This window comes from Rhinopithecus roxellana, chromosome 8 (genome assembly GCF_007565055.1).
Source record: "Rhinopithecus roxellana isolate Shanxi Qingling chromosome 8, ASM756505v1, whole genome shotgun sequence".
NCBI lineage: Eukaryota > Metazoa > Chordata > Mammalia > Primates > Cercopithecidae > Rhinopithecus > Rhinopithecus roxellana.
The window spans coordinates 53,206,994-53,226,860 of record NC_044556.1 but is presented as its reverse complement, the minus strand read 5'-3'; the positions used below and the strand labels follow the sequence as shown (position 1 = coordinate 53,226,860).

At 36.5% G+C, this 19,867-nt stretch overlaps 1 protein-coding gene across 1 annotated transcript in view; it reads left to right on the top strand.

Moving 5' to 3' along the window:
* Nucleotides 1-19,867, top strand: part of MAN1A2 (mannosidase alpha class 1A member 2) — a 176,936-nt gene that overhangs the window by 93,903 nt on the left and 63,166 nt on the right. Inside the window, exon 8 of the mRNA XM_010374015.2 lies at nucleotides 4,496-4,589. Coding sequence (XP_010372317.1) covers nucleotides 4,496-4,589 — 94 coding nt within the window. The remainder of the gene's footprint in view (nucleotides 1-4,495; nucleotides 4,590-19,867) is intronic.

Sequence of the window (19,867 nt, the reverse complement as noted above, 5' to 3'; positions counted from 1 at the left end):
GTAAAAATAACATACAGAGATGAATCTCTGAATTAAATGTTTTATTTGGAAGCACAGAATTCCAATTCAGGGCATACACACAGAGTAGGGTGGTTGGTCCTCAATCCATCCAGAAAACAAAGAGAAGGTTGGATGTTTTATTAGAGGAGAAATGTTATGTATCATTTTGAAAGGAAGTGTGTTGACACGAGTAAAGCTTCTAGAAGCTGTCTGGCCCTGATTGGTGACAGCAGTAGGTAAAACTATAATGTTAGGGTTATAGCAGCTGAGCTTGTGGAAAACGTAATTTTTGGAGCTGGTGTTATGTGCCACAGGTGATTTTCCACTGGGCCGTTTGACTCTGAATTAGTTGGGTATGACAAGAATGACCCAATTCATATAATTTGCTTTCACAAAGTCAAGATAATGACAAAAACGAAACTCAAGACTACAGATACATCTGGGATATAGGAAGTAGTATGTGAATGGGCAGTGGTAAACAGACCATCAAAGGTGTTTGTAGTGTTGTATTTCTTAAATTGAGATGGGAGTAGAGATATATATGTATATTCCTTTCTGTTTATGAAATACTTCAACAGAGAAGAATTTTCAGGTAAATACAGCAAAATGGAACTAGATGACAGAATTTTCCCTGTCCTGACTAAATGAATAATAAAAAAAATTAAAGACAGTAAAAATTCATCAAAAGCAATAAAAGAAGGAAAAGATGTAACTTCATGTCATATTTGATAACCAAAATAAAAAAACAAAAACAAAAAGATTTCTGATTTCTGGCATGAGACATAAGTCTGCCCCCTACCCTATCCTGAAACCTTTTTGGGAAAAGAGAGTCAACAAATTCCTAGTATTCCCTAATCAGTCTTGCCAAGGAGACCAATGCCCAGAGCATCAAATATTTAATTGTCCACAGCTCCAGCAGAGTTCTCACCTCTCATCCTTCTTGAACACACAGGCTTCAAGTGATCAGATAGAAGTACTCTAGCACTCCAGATCTCAAATTGTATCGAGGAAGGGAGAAACACACACACACACACACACACACACACACACACACACACACACATACACACACACACACACGAAGAACTCAAGGAGAAATCAACAAAGTTCAGGCCAGAACTAACCCTTTTAAATGTGAACAAGATAAAACAAAGCATGGCAATTGTGCAAACATACTGCTGGAAACAAAAGCGGAGTGGTATATAGCATGTAAAAGACTGATAAAGAATCCAGTTTCAAATTTTAAAAACAGTAAAAAAAATAGTCACCATGAGTAATTCATACTATAATAGAAATTAAATTTAACAGAACTCAAAACCAAAATAAAACAATAAAATGATACAAAAATATTGTGGAGCTAAAGAAACAAATGGAGATGTAAAATGATGTATCCCCTAGCTAATAAAATGGGAAATAACAAAGAACTCATGGCACATAGTGAAAAACTGAATTACTTACATGGAATAAAAGCAAGAGATAGTCATAGACAAAACAAAGGAAAAGCAGAGATTAAAAAGATAATAAATTTGTAAAATAAACATAATTTAACATATGGTCCTTCTTGAAGTAGAAAACCTAAATCATAGGAATTAACCTGAAAGCAGCAAGAAGAAACACTGCTGGGCACAGTGGTTCACATCTGTAGTCCTAGCACTTTGGGAGGCCAAGGTGGGTGGATTGCTTGAGCTCAGGAGTTCGAGACAAGCCTGGGCAACGTGGTGAAACCACTTCTATACCAAAAATTAGCCCTGTGTGATGGCACGTGCTCGTACTCCTCAGCTACTCGGGAGGCTGAGGTGGGAGGATCACTCAAGCCTGGGAAGCGGAGGTTGCAATGAACTGAGATTGAGCCATTGCACTCCAGCCTGGGCAACAGAGCAAGACTCTGTCAAAAAACCAAAACAAACAAACAAACAAAAAACCCTGCAAATTCCATTTTTAACAAAATTAAGAGATACTTCATATCACCAAATAGGAAGAAAAGTAGGCATATAAGCAGTAAAGATCAGAGAGAGGTTTGGTATAAACAGAAGAGAGGATGTTTGGGGCTGCAGACTAAAAAATACAAAACCAGTAGAGCACAGTTCTCTGAATTAGGTGGTGTAACTTGACTTACAGAACTCAAATTCTCATGAGCAGCAATGAGAACAGGATCACAGGCTGATGGGGAGTACTTCTTTGGACCTTACTAGACGTAATGTGTTGAGAAGCTAGAAAAACAGAATTAAGTAAGGATTCTCACAGATAAGCTGTTTGTGCCTGCAGACTTTGGTGAGAGAAGGGAATGAATGACATTATTATGAGCAGTGCTGCATTTCCAATCTCAAGTGGCTGGGGAGAAGCAAAGTCTAAAAAAACGTATTTATATCTGGACTCTTTTTTTTTTTTTTTTTTTTTTTTTTGAGCTGGAGTCTCGCTCTGTCGCCCGGGTTGGATTGCAGTGGCCGGATCTCAGCTCACTGCAAGCTCCGCCGCCCGGGTTTATGCCATTCTCCTGCCTCAGCCTCCCAAGTAGCTGGGACTACAGGCGCCCGCCACCTCGCCCGGCTCGTTTTTTGTATTTTTTTAGTAGAGACGGGGTTTCACCGTGTTAGCCAGGATGGTCTCGATCTCCTGACCTCGTGATCCGCCCGTCTCGGCCTCCCAAAGTGCTGGGATTACAGGCTTGAGCCACCGTGCCGGGCCTTTTTTTTTTTTTTTTTTGAGACGGAGTCTCGCTCTGTCGCCCAGGCTGGAGTACAGTGGCCGGATCTCAGCTCACTGAAAGCTCCGCCTCCCGGGTTTATGCCATTCTCCTGCCTCAGCCTCCCGAGTAGCTGGGACTACAGGCGCCTGCCACCTCGCCCGGCTAGTTTTTTGTATTTTTTAGTAGAGACGGGGTTTCACTGTGTTAGCCAGGATGGTCTCGATCTCCTGACCTCGTGATCCGCCCGTCTCGGCCTCCCAAAGTGCTGGGATTACAGGCTTGAGCCACCGCGCCCGGCCTATATCTGGACTCTTACCTGGTGTTTTATGTCAAAACTTTCAGGAAAATAGTAATGAGTAATTTGTTAAAAAAGAACAGGTACAGAATTTATACAAAGATATTACCAGAAAAAAGGAAGGAAAATAGTGGCCACAAAATATGTAAAAAGAGCAACTGAAAATTCCGACCAAATATCACCATGAGAGAAAACATAATAAAGATTTCATCTCTGTAGAACAAGTATATAAACAGAGATACAAGTGCTCAGAGACAATAAGGTCTGATGTCAGTAACAAAATATAAGAAAAAATAGTTATCAACAAAGTGAAGGCCAAAATGGAAGCAATACAAAGAAAGACAGTGTTCAAAATATAAGGAGCTTAGATGACAAAATTGAGAAAAACTAGTAAATGTGTGGAAATAAAAAGAGACAAGAGTTAGAAAGAAAATGATAGATAAGGAAGAAAGGCAGAAAGAATTGAATAGTATACAGTTTTTGGATGACAGAAGAGTTAATTTTCTCACCTTTTATAACATCATTCAGAACTATCTAAAAAGTAGTCTATGGAATTTTTCAGATTGAAATTGTTATACATAGTGTTGGTCTCAAACGTGAAAGAACACAGGGAATATAGACAGCATCCTTGAGTCCATTCCTAAAACTACTTAAAGATAAAATCCAGCCAAATGAATGACAATGGGAAACCCTGTGGCAGAAGAATTAATATTGTACTCAAGTCCAGAAAAGTGAAGTATATATCAGGTCCTCTGAAAAAGAAGGGTTTTCCCAAGTCATTTATACCAGCCAGGTTATTCATCAAATGTAATGACAATATTCTCAAACAAATAAGAATACAAGGAACATAACACCTCCTCCCACCCCCAGAGGCTCCCTTAAAAGCACTTACAAAGTTCACCCAATCTAGAGTTGAATCAAAATAAATCCCTAGAAAAGGCTCCAGCTTCTTAATATATTTCACGATTTTTCTTTCCCCATTACCCTCAGGAAGATATTTTAAAATTTGGAATTTCAGGAACTTACAGATATCTATTGTGGGAACAATTTTTAAAGTTCAACAGTTTGTTTTACTTCATTTACTTTTTGATCTGTTCAATTCAAATTAATACTTTTCAAAATACAATGGCATTTTATGATTCAATTCCTGTGAAGTTATTTCTCTTCTTATATTTGAATATATACGTGTTGACTGTGTCTGGAATGATGTTTATAACTGATGTTTCAGATGGTATTTCTAGGTAGTAGCATGTTGAGATTTAAAATGGTTTCTATCTGTGCTATTTCCTCTGTATTATTTTTATTGCTTGATTTTAAAATAACACATATCTTATAAAAATGACTCATTTAAGAAATAGAAGGCTTTGTTGACGCCCCCCTGCCCCTCCAGCACACACACAAAGACGGGGAATAGGTATAGATTCTGAGTAAGGGAAAACACAGAGCCTACATTAATACCAAGCCTTGATGACACTTATTTTTATTAATTGCATTCTTAATTTTATTTTACTTAGGTTATGCACATTCGGAAACTACTTCAGAAAATGGATCGTCCAAATGGTCTTTATCCAAATTATTTGAATCCCAGAACAGGGCGCTGGGGTCAATGTAAGTATTCTAGTATACCTGAGGCTTTCTTAAAGAATTATTTGTCTGAAAACTCTTTGCTTGATGTAATACAAAGTACACTATGTGGAGTTAGAAACCCTCAGTGTCTAGCCTTGTGGTCTACTGGTGCTGTTCTTAGGCATATTTCTTATCTCTCTTAGCTTCAGTTTTCCCACTTGTGAAATGGAAATGTTAATAACATGTCTCCTAAGAGTATTTTATTTCCTGTATTGTTAAAATATAGTGTGGCAGTTTGAAGGTTGTACTTAAAAACTCTTGTTAATAAATGACCTCTTCATGTAAATAAAAGCACCGCTTAAGAGAGGGAGGTAGAGGAGGAGTATGGAAAGCAAACGAATATAGTAGATTACTAGAAGCAGGGCAGTTGTTCTTGGATAAGCCATGTCTATTCATTCATTTTAGAAGAAGGCATCCTGGCCTTCATTATTTACCACTCTCTGTGCTAAGTTCTTAGAAGAGGTTGAGATGGAGAAGGAACATAGAGTTTGGGCTGAATTCACAGGCTGGCAGGATAGGCCGACACATAAATGTTATTGTATAGGAAGGTACCAATTGTTACATGAAACTGTGGGAAAAATGATTCCCTCTGCCTGAGGGGAAAGTATTTTGTTTAGGGAGAGGGTAATTTTTCTTATTAGAGCTCATTTATTTTTGAAGAAATTGATTTTTAAAAGTAACAACTAATAAATATTTATGTGGAAATGTGGAACTTGCAGAATTTTAGTAATTGTAGGTTTATCAATGCTATTCTCTTTTAAAGGTTAGGAAAACAAGAACAAATAATAAAGACTGCAACTTTGCCACTAATAAAACATGATTCAGTTATTTTTGAGACTAATAAAATCATAAGTAGTAAATAAGAGACAAAAGTAACGATCGTTTAATTTTAGTATTGAAAGCACTGCTGATTCTGCCAGTAAGAAAATATGCTGGTGTGAGTACCCAGAATAGGAAAACATTTGCCCTGGAATTGTCTTTTTGTACCTTTCCAGGAAATTGTCTTTTATTTTATGAAAGGAAAGCAGATAGGTCAATATAATTATGTCTTTCATGAATCTGGAAATAGATCTCAATCTTTTTTGACTCTTTTTATACTTACTTTTCCTGTTTCCTGAAATTATTTACATATGACTCATTTTTCTCTTTATTTTGAAGAAGATAAAAGCTCTAATGCCTAGAATGAGTGGGAATGATATTTTTTTGAAAAACAAAACCCTGAAAGCTGCATTTCTAAAATGTAAAACCATAGTTTTCTTATTTCAGATAAGAGTGACTGAATTGGATGTCTACTTAGTAATTTCGATGAATTCTGTTATCAATCTTTACCCGTGAGTTGTATTGAGATTTGAGAATATTATGATAATACGATGATATACATGAAAAATTATGTTCAGTTCCTGTCTTAGACTTTATGCCAGTGTATATTCTATATGGTATTACTATTTAAATGTAAAAGATGAAATCATAAAAGTACTAAAAACAGAGTTGAATATATAATCATGAAAGCCTTTTCTAAGCATGTCACGTAAAACAGAAACTACAAAAAAAGATGTCAGTTTTTCCTGTATATTATTGTTAACCTCTGTATTAGTCTGTTCTCATGCTGCTGTAAAGTACTGCCTGAGACTGGGTAATTTATAAAGCATAGAGGTTTAATTGACTCACAGTTCCACAGGGCTGGGGAAGCCTCAGGAAACTTACAATTATGGCAGAAGGGGAAGCAAACACATCCCTCTTCACATGGTGGCAGGAAGGAGAAGTGCCAAGCAAAGCAGGGAAAAGCCCCTTATCAAACCGTCAGATCTTGGGAGAACTCACTCACTATCAAGAGAACAGCATGGGGGTAACATCTTCCTGTACCCAGTCTCCAGAGTGTGTACATTTGTATGCTTTTTGAACCACCAACTCATTTCTAGCAGTTTATTCCGAATAAATTTTCAGAGCTATATATTAAAGTTTATTTACAACAGTCTTGGGGTTGTTTATAATAGGGATAATTTGGAAACAATCTGAAGCAGTCCGGTCTAACAGAACTTTCTGTAATGAGGAAAAGATTCTATTATCTGTGTTATCCAATACAGTAGTCACTAGCCACATGTGACTCTTGAGCACTTGAAATGTTGCTAGTATGATTGTGGAATTACATAGTAAATTTTACTTTAATTAACTTACATTTAATTAGCTACTTGTAGCTTGTGCTTCTACATTGGACAGGGCAGTTTTTAAATGTCTTGTAATAGGGATTTGGTTAAATACATTTTGGCCTGTCCAGATACAGTATATTATGCAGCCATTAAAAGTTATATTTTAGAATACCTGACATAGATAAATATGACATATCTAGAAAGATATTTAGAAAAGGAGAGGAAACACTATAGCAATAGAAATCAAAGTGTTATATGTGGTTTTCTCTGAATTATTGTTTTTATTTTCTCCTTTTCATTTACTGTTACTATCCAAATTTGATTATGAACATCTATTACTTTTGATGTTAGCTTAAAAACATTTTTAAATAAAAAGAAAATCCCATTTTCCATACCAGTATAAGGATACTTAAAACAGTAAATGACAGTTTGAGAATTGCCAGCCTTGAAATGATCAAAAGTAGAGCATTGATGACATGGAGGCAGGAGAACTGCTTGAACCCGGGAGGCGGAGGTTGCAGTGAGCTGAGATTGTGCCACTGCACTCCAGCCTGGGTGACACAGCGAGACCCTCTCTCAAAAAACAAAACCAAAACCAAAAAACAGAACTCTTTCTCTTCAGCATTGTGTTGAGAAAACGGGATAGCCCCGTGAAAAATAATGAAGTTGAACCCTTAGTGTATATTATCTACAAAAATTAACTCAAAACAGATCAAAGACTCTAAATTTGAGAACCAAAACTATAAAACTCCTAGAAGAAAACATAGGGGCAAATCTTCATGACCTTTGATTTGACACTGGATTCTTCAGTATGACACCAAAGGCACAGGTAACAATACAAAAATAAAAGATAAATTGGATTTGATTAAAATTGAAATTTTTTTGTGCATCAAAGGATACTATCTGTGAGAAAGAAAGACAACCCACAGAATGAGAGAAGATATTTGCAAATCACATGTCTTTCAAGGGTGTATACACAGAATATGTAAAGAACTCCTACAACTCAGCAACAGAAGGCAAACTACCTACAACTCAACAACAGAAGGCGAACTACCAAATTAAGTAATGGGTGAGGACTTGAATAGTCATTTCTGCAAAGAAGATAAGCAAATGGAAAATAAGTACACAGAAAAGATGATTAACATTAAAATGCAAATCAAAACTCAATGAGATACCACTTCACCGCTACTAGGAAGACTGTAATCAAAAGGATGAAAAATAAGCATTGGCAAGGATGTGGAGAAATTGGAACCCTTGTACACTGCTAGTAGGAATGTAAAATGGTGTAGCTACTGTAAAAACCTAGCAGTTCCTTAAAAAGTTAAACATACAATTACCATATGACCCAGCACTTCCATCTCCTCTGTATATACCCAGAAGATTTGAAAACAAAGAAGACTCAAACAGATACTTGTATCCCAGTGTTCATTACAACATTATTTATGATATCCAAAAGGAGGAAGTAACTCACATGTCCAACAGACGAATGGGTAAACAATATTTGAGTATAAACATACCATGGACTATCCATAAAAAAGAATGAAGTTCTGATACATGCTATAATATAAACGAACCTTGAAAACATTAATGCTAATCAAAAAAAGTCAGTTGCAAAAGAACAAATATTGTATGATTTCACTTACATCAAATATCTAGAGTTGTCAAATTCATAGAGACATAAAGTAGATTAGAGTTGACTGGAAGCTTTAGATGAGAAGAAAGTGGAGAGGAGAATGGAGAGTTATTGCTAGAGTTTCTCTTTGCAGTGATGAAAAGTTTTGGAAATAGGTGGTGGTGATGGTTTTACAGCACTGTGAATATAATTAATGCTACTGAATGGTACACTTTCAAAATAGTTAAAATGGCAACTTTTGTGTTATATACATTTCATCACAATAAAATTTATAACAAAAAAGATAACTTTTATTCCTCTGTGTTTTCCTCACAAAATAAATTCAAATTACTTTATAATATATTCACTCTCAGCAGTTTTTAATTTCGATGTTATAGAAAGAGCCATTCACTGGTTATTTTGGCAGAAGATCTTTAAAATCCTAGTGAGCTGCCCTGATATCCTTTTAACAGCTGTAGTCCTTACAAAATTGTCCAATTTGTTCCTTTTAATGTTTTTGTATATTTTATATCAGTTTCTGAAAAGTGTATCAAATTTTATTATTTTTGAGCAGTATACATCTGTCATATTTATAAATAGTCTGCAAAACAAACATTTAATTGAACTGAAATTTAACAATTCAGCTTTGGCTAACTGTATTATAATTAGAGTAATGATAATGTCTGTGACTTGCACATAGCAATCACAGAGAATAATTACTGGTAATTATGTTCAGGAAAAGTACTTGGCAACAGATAGAATATAGTAAGAAACCTAGATTTAAAGGCAAATTACTAGTTTTTTTTTCTTTTCTAAAACTTTATATTTTTACTATTCTAAGCACAATACTTAACCTATGTCATTTAATGATTAAAGTGAAGAAAATATAGGAAATCAGTCATTACTGATTCATTGTTTTATATTACTAAATTTATAATTGTGGAAAAAACAAGAATGAACATGTTATTTTGAGTTAGAAAATGAATTCTGATTGTCTTGCTTAATAATTTAGATAATTTATTTAGCTTCTCTATGCATCTTTATCTGTTCTAATTGTACTTGTTTAATAGAAAATTCATGTGGGTCATATTTATGAGAAAATATATTTGAAAATGCTTCAAATTGGTTTTTACTCTAGAATTTCCTATAAGACTTCAAGAAATAGCTTCTGTTAGAAACCTGCCATTAACTGTATAACGTGTTGAAATAAATCATGTGAATCATTGCTATTTAGGAGTGTTTTATAATATATTATCAATTTCCGAATATCAAAAGGACCTTAGAGTGACATGGTTTATCAAATTTGACATGTAGGCATATACTCTACAGGAAAGAGAAGTAGCTTCAAGTTCCTTAGTGCTATCCTTTTGCTTTAATGTAATTTCAGATGGCCTGTAAAGCAAGATGAACAGAATTCTCACTTGAGAAGGGTTTTTTTTGTTTGTATATTTTGTTTTTATTGAAGATAATTGACAAGAAAATGTAATATTCTCTGTACTGTTCGATAATAAGGTTAATTTTGTTTTAATATGATTTGTTATAACGTTTCCAATTCACATTCTTCCTTTTGCACTCAGTGAATATATACTCTCTTAAAAGTTAAACAAGGCGTAAACCATCAGGTGTCGTATTCAGACACTGACAAGAAACCGGACCAGGTTTTAAGAAAACTAATGAGAGAACAAGATCACTTTTATTCTATTAAAACTGTCTATAAAACACATTGTAATAAATAGGCTAAATTAAGAAAAGGAGGCTGGGCGCGGTGGCTCAAGCCTGTAATCCCAGCACTTTGGGAGGCCGAGACGGGTGGATCACGAGGTCAGGAGATCAAGACCATCCTGGCTAACACGGTGAAACCTCGTCTCTACTAAAAATATACAAAAAAAGCCGGGCGCGGTGGCTCAAGCCTGTAATCCCAGCACTTTGGGAGGCCGAGACGGGTGGATCACGAGGTCAGGAGATCGAGACCATCCTGGCTAACATGGTGAAACCCCGTCTCTACTAAAAATACAAAAAACTAGCCGGGCGACGTGGCGGGCGCCTGTAGTCCCAGCTACTTGGGAGGCTGAGGCAGGAGAATGGCGTGAACCCGGGAGGCGGAGCTTGAAGTGAGCTGAGATCCGGCCACTGTACTCCAGCCTGGGCGGCAGAGCGAGACTCCGTCTCAAAAAAAAAAAAAAAAAAAAAAAAAAAAAAAAATATATATATATATATATATATATATATATATATACAAAAAAAAAAAAATAGCCGGGCGATGTGGCGGGTGCCTGTAGGCCCAGCTACTCGGGAGGCTGAGGCAGGAGAATGGCGTGAACCCGGGAGGTGGAACTTGCAGTGAGCTGAGATCCGGCCACTGCACTCCAGCCCGGGCTACAGAGCGAGACTCCGTCTCAAAAAAAAAATAAAATAAGAAAAGGAAAGGCTTAAAGCAGAAGGACATACTAGAAAGCCAATATAATATGGATCTGGATCTAGGATAGCTGTCTGTGGGAGTGGTAGCCATTGTAGATTTTATCTTTTCCTTTGTATCCTACATTCATTCTTCACTAAGACTTGTCAGTTCTATTTCTAAAATATTCTTTTCCCCATTTTAATTGTACCTTTTTCCATTTGGAATACCTTCCGCCTTCTCTATGTCCTCTTATCAATAAATTCCTACCTATTCAATTAAAACAGAAAAGGAAACTTCTAAGTTAAATAAGCTCTTTAAATATAGTAGTCTCTCTTGCAATCACCTGTTAGGGAAAAGGAAAAATATTGGGGTATATATATAAATACCCATTAAAAGATTAATATCAGTTTTATGTGTGATAGTATTAGAGGAATATATTTTCTCTACAGGATGTTTGCATTCATTAATTTCACTGATACTAAATATCAGCCACTGTTCCAGATGCTGGGTATATAGATAAGAACAAGTAGACAGTGTCCCTAATACCTTTGGAGAACTTACATTCTACTGAAGAGATACGAAATAAACAAATAGATGATGTGATGTAATATAATAAGAATTTCTTTTTTCTTAAAGCACTTTTAGGACAGTACATTCTTTTGCTTTTCTCGTAGCCTTACTTAGCGTCATGCTTCACTCAGTCTTTTTACTATTATTAGTGTTCTACTTTACTCCTAGCCTCTTAGTGTTAGAATGCCCTAGAGCAAGCTTGCCCAGCCTGTGTCCCTGGATGACTTTGAATGCAGCCCAACACAAATTGATAAACTTTCTTAAAACATGAGTTTTTTTTTTGTGTGTGTGTGCAATTTTTATAAAGCTCATCAGCTGTCGTTAGTGTTAGTGTATTTTATGTGTGGCCTAAGACTGCTTCCAGTGTAACCCAGGAAGGTCAAAAGATTGGTGGACAACCCTGCTATAGAGGTCAGTCCTCCATTCTCTCTTCTCTCCAGTGTCATAGTTTTAAATACCATTTACATGCTGGCATCTCTCAAATCTAGAACTCCAGTCCTCGCCTTGTCCTTGACCTCTGTATTCATATATCCAATTACCTACTTGACATTTTTACTTAAATATCTTATAGATACCTGAAACTTAATATATCTGTAAGTGAGCTCTTCATAATAATTCTATCCACCTCAAAACCTGTTTTTCCTCCAGTCTTTCCCATTTCAGTTAATGGCAGGTCTATTCTTGCTTATGTCATAAATCTTGTTGTCATCCTTTACTTCTTTATCTCACACCCCACTCCAGTTTCTCAGCAAATTCTGTTCTGTCCGCCTTTGAAATATGACTAGATTCAACTGCCACTACCCTGAGCCAAGTCACCATGTCTTGCCTGGATTGTTATAATAGCATCCTAATTGGCCTTTCTGTTTCTTCCTCTGCTCCTTTTAGTCTATTCTTAATACAGGAGCCAGTATTTTTTTTTTACAAAGTAAGTCACATTATGCCATTTTGTGCAACTCTTCATTACTTTTCATGTCAGAGTAAAAGCCAAAGTCCTTTTGGGGCCCCGTGATCTGGCTCTTACTATCTCTTTTCCTTGATTTATTCTTCTCAAACTACATTGGCCTTCTGTCACTTGAATCCACTAGGCACTTCACCACCACAGAGCTGTTGCAGCCACTACTCCCTTTGCTTGGAATGGTTTTCCCAGAGATATTCACATAGCTCAATCCCTCACTTTCTTCAGGTTTTTTTTACTCAAAAGTTACCTTTTCAATGAAGTCTTTCCTGGTCACCTTACCTGATAAGCGGAAGTACAGAAAATTGAAAGTTATGTTTTATAGATTCCTTCCACTGAGTGGTCCATATTTTCTCTGTGAATTAGAAGGCATTTAACTGCTGATAGCAAGGAAGAAAGTAGAGCAGTAGGGGACTTATGACAAAGAACAAATATCTTCTTCAGGAAATAGGAAAGAACACTAATTAAGGAGTTATAGAAAAGTTGACAGGCAGTGTTGAGGCTCGTGTTGATGGTGAAAATGATAAATTTGGAGATAATAGTAAAACAGACTGACAGCTGGGCTAATCCACAGTTGATGTTTACCTGATTGGGTACAATAGGAGAACAATGGAGTAAGGTTCTTGAATGGTTAGACAAGACGAATTAGCTGTTGCTTCCTTTCCTATTCAACCTGACTGCATAGGATCCAAACTTATTTGAGAATATATATATGTATACTTTTCTCTTTCTCTTTTATCTAACAAATCCCAAAACTTGTTTCAACCCAGCCACCTATTTTCCCACTTATATACAGAGTCAACTAAACATTGCTGGTGAAAATTACAGTACAGGTTAAAGTTATTGTAAACTTACAATTTCCAGTTTTATGTAGATCACTAGTATTCCATGAGTTTTTTTTTTTTTTTTTTTTTTACTTTGATCAATTTACTTTCCTATTCTTTACTCTCCGTAAGTCTTCTATGTAACCCTTCTGTCCATCTCCAACTCTTCTTTTGACCATTTGTCTATTCTCAATTTCCTAGGCAATTTTAGTTTAGATATATCTTTAGTAAAAATAGTATTTATATAGGCTTTACACATTTCAGTTTGAGAGTCTCAGTGTTTGAAAAACAGACAAAACAACTAAATTTGTGGAGGTTACTGATAGCTTTGGACTAATTCCAAATATCCTTTGGTTTTGTTTGTTTACTTTTGAAAAACTACTTTATTACGGTATAATTTACATATAAACTGTACATATTTAAAATGTACAACTTGGTGTTTTATAATATGTGTACCCCTGTGGAAATCATGATCACAGTCAAAATAGTGAACATATCTATCACCCCTTTCCTCTTACCCTTTCGTATTCCTTCTCTCAACCTTCTCCCTTCCCCCTCCCCCAAAACAACCACTGATCTGCTTTCTGTCATTAAAGATTGGGTTACCTTTTCTAGAATCTTATATAAATGGCATCCTTTGTATTTACTCTTTATGTGACTTCTTTCAGCGTAATTATTTTGAGATTGATCCATGTTGTGTGTATCAGTAGTTCTGAGTGGAATTCCACTGCATGGAATACCACAGTTTGTTTATCCATTCACCTGTTGATGGACGTTTAGGTTATTTCCGGTTTGGGGCTATTACAAATAAAGCTGCTATGAATACTGACTTACACACCTTCATATATTCTCATTTCTCTTGGGTGAATACTTAGGAATAGGCTGCTTTTATCAAATAGCAGATATGTATGTTTAACTTTTTTAAGGAACTACCAAGTTGTTTTCCAGAGTACATATACCATGTTACATTGCTATCAGTAGTGTTTCTCCATATACCTGCCAACACTTGATATGGTCAGTCTTTTAATTTTAGCCATTTTATTTCGTTTTCTTTTCTTTTTTTTAAATTATACTTCAAGTTCTGGGGTACATGCACGGAACGTGCAGATTTGTTACACAGGTATACATGTGCCATGGTGGTTTGCGGCACCCATCAACTCATCATCTACATTAGGTATTTCTCCTAATGCTATTCCTCCCCTAGCTCCCCACCCCTAACAGGCCCCGGTGTGTGATGTTCCCCTCCCTGTGTCCATGTGTTGTCATTGTTCAACTCCCACTTAGGAGTTGATGTTCTGTGTTTTGTTTTCTGTTCCTGTGATAGTTTGCTGAGAATGATGGTTTTCAGCTTCATCCATATCCCTGCAAAGGACATGAACTCATCCTTTTGTTTGTTTGGCTGCATAGGATTCCATGGTGTGTATGTGCCACATTTTCCTTATCCAGTCTATCATCGATGGGCATTTGGATTGGTTCCAAGTCTTTGCCATTGTGAACAGTGCTGCAATAAACATATGTGTACATGTGTCTTTATAGTACAATGATTTATAATCCTTTGGTTATATACCTAGTAATGGTATTGCTGGGTCAAATGGTATTTCTGATTCTAGATCCTTGAGGAATTGCCACACTCTCTTCCCCAGTGGTTGAACTAACTTATACTTCCACCAACAATGTAAAAGCATTCCTGTGTTTCCACAACTTCTCCAGCATTTGTTGTTTCCTGACTTTTTAATGATCATCCTTCTTTTTTTTTTTTTTTTTTTTTTTTTTTTTTTTTTTGAGACGGAGTCTCGCTCTGTCGCCCAGGCTGGAGTGCAGTGGCCGGATCTCAGCTCACTGCAAGCTCCGCCTCCCGGGTTTACGCCATTCTCCTGCCTCAGCCTCCCGAGTAGCTGGGACTACAGGCGCCCGCCACCTCGCCCGGCTAGTTTTTTGTATTTTTTTTTAGTAGAGACGGGGTTTCACCGTGTTAGCCAGGATGGTCTCGATCTCCTGACCTCGTGATCCGCCCGTCTCGGCCTCCCAAAGTGCTGGGATTACAGGCTTGAGCCACCGCGCCCGGCCATGATCATCCTTCTAACTGGTGTGAGATGGTATGTCCTCGTGGTTTTGATTTGCATTTCTCTAATGACCAGTAATGATGAGTTTTTTCATATGTCTGTTGGCTGCATAAATGTCTTCTTTTGAGAAGTGTCTGTTCATATTCTTTGCCCACTCTTCGATGAGTGTTTTTTTTTTTTTTTTTTCTTGTAAATTTAAGTTCCTTGTAGATTCTGGATATTAGCCCTTTGTCAGATGGATAGATTGCAAAAATTTTCTCCCATTCTGCAGGTTGCCTGTTCACTCTGTTGATAGTTTCTTTTGCTGTGCAGAAGCTCTTCAGTTTAGTTAGATCCCATTTGTCAATTCTGGCTTTTGTTGTCATTGTTTTTGGTGTTTTAGTCATGAAGTCTTTGTCCTTGCCTATGTCCTGAATGGTATTGCCTAGGTTTTCTTCTAGGGTTTTTATGGTTTTAGATCTTACGTTTAAGTCTTTAATCCATCTTGAGTTAATTTTTGTGTGAGGTGTAAGGAAGGGGTCCAGTTTCAGTTTTTTGCATATGGCTATCCAGTTTTCCCAACACCATTTATTAAATGGGGAATCCTTTCCCCATTGCTTGTTTTTGTCAGGTTTGTCAAAGATCAGATGGTTGTAAATGTGTGGCATTATTTCTGAGGCCTCTGTTGTGTTTCATTGGTCTATATTTCTGTTGTGGTACCAGTACCATGCTGTTTTGGTTACTGTAGCCTCGTAGTATAGTTTGAAGTCAGGTAACATGATGCCTCCAGCTTTGTTCTTTTTGCTTAGGATTGTCTTGGCTGTACAGACTCTTTTTTGGTTCCATGTGAAATTTAAAGTAGTTTTTTCTATTTCTGTGAAGAAAGTCAGTGGTAGCTTGATGGGGATAGCACCGAATCTATAAATTACCGTGGGCAGTATGGCCATTTTCATGACATTGATTCTTCCTATTCATGAGCATGGAATGTTTTTCCATTTGTTTGTGTCCTTTCTTATTTCCTTGAGCAGTGGTTTGAATTCCTGGATGCATACACCCTCCTAAGACTAAACAAGGAAGAAGCTGAATCCCTGAATAGACCAATAACAAGTTCAGAAATTGAGGCAGTAATAGCTTATCAACCAAAAGAAGCCCAGGACCAAACAGATTCACAGGTGAATTCTACCAGAGGTACAAAGAGGAGCTGGTACCATTCCTTCTGAAACTATTCCAAACAAGAGAAAAAGAGAGACTCCTCCCTAACTAATGAGGCCAGGATCATCCTGTTACCAAAACCTGGCAGAGACACAACAAAAAAAGAAAATTCCAGGCCAATATCCCTGATGAACATCGATGCAAAAATCCTCAATAAAATACTGGCAAACCGAATCCAGCAGCACATCAAAAAGTTTATCCACCATGATCAAACTGGCTTCATCCCTGGGATGCAAGGCTGGTTCAGCATACACAAATCAATAAATGTAATCCATCACATAAACAGAACCAATGACAAAAACCACATGATTATCTCGATAGATGCAGAAAAGGCCTTCGACAAAATTCAACACCACTTCATGCTAAAAACTCTCAATAAACTAGATATTGATGGGCCGTATCTCAAAATAATAAGAGCTATTTATGACAAACCCACAGCCAATATCATACTGATTGGGCAAAAACTGGAAGCATTGCCTTTGAAAACCAGCACGGAGATAAGGATGCCCTCTCTCACTACTCCCATACAACATAGTACTGGAAGTTCTGTTCAGGGCAGTCAGGCAAGAGAAGGAAATAAAGGACATTCAAATAGGAAGAGAGAAAGTCAAATTCTCTGTTTGCAGATGATATGATAGTATGTTTAGAAAACCCAATCGTCTCAGGCCAAAATCTCCTTAAGCTGATAATTTACTGCAGCAAAGTCTCAGGGTACAAAATCAATGTGCAAAAGTCACAAGCATTTCTCTACACCAACAAACAGAGAGCCAAATCATGAGTGAACTCCCATTCACAGTTGCTACAAAGAGAATAAAATACCTAGGAATCCAACTTACAACTGATGTGAAGGACCTCTTCAAGGAGAATTACAATTTTAGCCATTTTAATAGATGTGTAGTGGTAACTCATTTTGGTTTTAATTAGCAGTTCCCAAATGACTAATGATGTTGAACATCCTTTTATATACTCTTTGCTGTCCATTTATCTTCTTTGATGAATTATCTGATCAAACCTCTTGTCTACTGCCTATTAAAAAACAGATTTTTTTTTTAATTTTTGAGTTTTGAGATTTCAGTATATATTCTGGATACAATTCGTATATCAGATATATTCTTGGAAAGTATTTTCTCCCAGTCTATGGCTTGTCTTTTAATTCTCTTAATAGTGTTGAAAAGCAGAAGATTCTAATTAGGAAGTCCATTTTTCCAATTTGCTCTTTATGAATTGTTCTTTTATGTCATATCTAAGAAATATTTGCCTAACCCAAGCATGCTTAACCCAAGCACACAAAGGTTTCTTCCTATGTTTTCTTCTAAAAGTTTATAGATGCAGGTTTTGTATTTACATCTGTGAGACCTTTTGAGTTGACTTTTCTATAGGGATCAAAGTTTTTTTTTTTTTTTTTTTTTTTTTTTTTACATATAAATATTCTGTGATTTCAGCATCATTTGTTGAAAAGGCTATCCTTTTTTCACTGCATTGCCTTTGCACCTTTGTTAAGGATCAGTTGTACTTTTAAGTGTATGTTTATTTTTAGACTCTATTCTGTTTATCATTAAATCTACACAATCAACACTGTGTATACCATCCTATTTTGATTAGTGTAGATTTATTGTAAGTGAAGTCAAATAGTGTTAGTATTCCAAATTTGTTCTTTCTCAATAGTTGTTTTTGCTCTCTAGGTCCTTTGCATTTTCTTTCTTTTTTTTCTTCTTCAACTTTTGTTTTAAATTCTGGGCTACATGTGCAGGATGTGCTTGTTACATAGGTAAATGTGTGCCATGGTAGGTTGCAGCACAGATCAACCCATCACCTAGGTATTAAGCCCAGCATCCATGAGGTATTCTTCCTGATGCTCTTCCTCCTCCTATACCTCCCAGCAGGCCCCAGTGTGTGTTGTTCCCCCATGTAGCCATGTGTTCTCATCATTCTGCTCCCACTTACAAGTGAGAACATGTGGTGTTTGGTTTTCTGTTCCTGTATTAGTCTGCTGAGGATAATGGCTTCTAGCTCCATCCATGTCCCTGCAAAGGACATGATCTTGTTCCTTTTTGTGGCTGTATAGTATTCCATGATGTGTAGCTGAATAGTGTTCCGTGATGTGTATGTACCACATTTTTATGCAGTGTATTATTAATGGGCATAGGTTGATTCCATGTCATTGCTATTGTGAATAGTGCTGCAGTGAACATAAGCTTGCATGTATCTTCATAATAGAATGATTTATATTCCTTTGGGTATATATCTAGTAATGGGATTACTGGGTTAAATGGTATTTCTGCCTCTAGATCTTCAAGGAATCACCACATTGTCTTCCACAATGGTTGAAATAATTTACACTCCCACCACCAGTATAAAAGCATCCCTTTTTCTCCGTAACTTCACCAGCATTTTTTAATTTTTGACTTTTTAATCATTCTGACTGGTGTAAGATGGTATTTCATTGTGGTTTTGATTTGCATTTCTCTAATGATCAATGATGTTGAGCTTTGGATCAGTTTGATAAATTGATCAGTTTGGGATTGATTTTGAGTGAATGCTTATTCTTATTGTGCATTATTTTTTCTGCCTCTGCATGCCTGGTAATTTTTGACTAGATTCTAGGTGCTGGATACTTTTTTTATCCCTAGAAATCTTGTTGAACTTTGTTTAGGGATACAGTTAAGTTACTTGGAAATAATTTGACCTGTTTCCTATTTTGCTTTTAGGATTTTTTAGGTGAATCTGGTGCATTGCTCAGTGAGGCAAGATCTTCCTGAGTACTCTGCTAAATGTCCTGTGAATTATGAATTTTTCTTGTCTGGCTGGTGTGAACATCCACTGTTACCAGTAGGCTCTTTGTAAGCATCAGGCAGTGTTCCTGCTGGTCCTTTCATGTGGTTCTTTCCGTTGTCTTAGGTAGTTTCTTCACATGCATGTGCTGCTCAGTACTCTCCTGAATACTCAAGAGAGATCCTTTGCAGATCTCTGGGGTTCTCTTTCTGTGCACGTCTGTTCTTTCTGGTATACTGTTCTATAAACTGTAGCTCCCTCAGTCTTTCCAGACTCAGTCATATTTCTTAAACTTAGAGAGTCCATAGGTCTATGCCTTAATTTTTTCTCTCTGTGCCTTTGCCTGAAAATTTTCTTGATGCAGTAATTTACGGGCAATAATGGGACTCACTTTGTTTGTTTTCCATCACTTAGCGATTACTATCCTCTGTTGTCTGATGTTCATTGGGTTGAAAACCAGTGTTTCATGTATTTTTTCCAAAGTTTTGGTTGTTTTAGGTTTCAGGTTAAGCTCAAGTACCCATTACTCTATTTTAGCCAGAAGCACTTTTTTTAAAACAAGTCAATTCCTATTATGTTATTTTTCCTCCTATTTACTGGCCATTCTTAAAATATCCTACCCCATGCTGCCTCATTTTTTTACTCATTTGAATATTTGTATATATGTATATTTCCATCTTTTTCTAACAGTTGCCTTTGAATTTTAACTTAGTCTTGTTTATATTTTT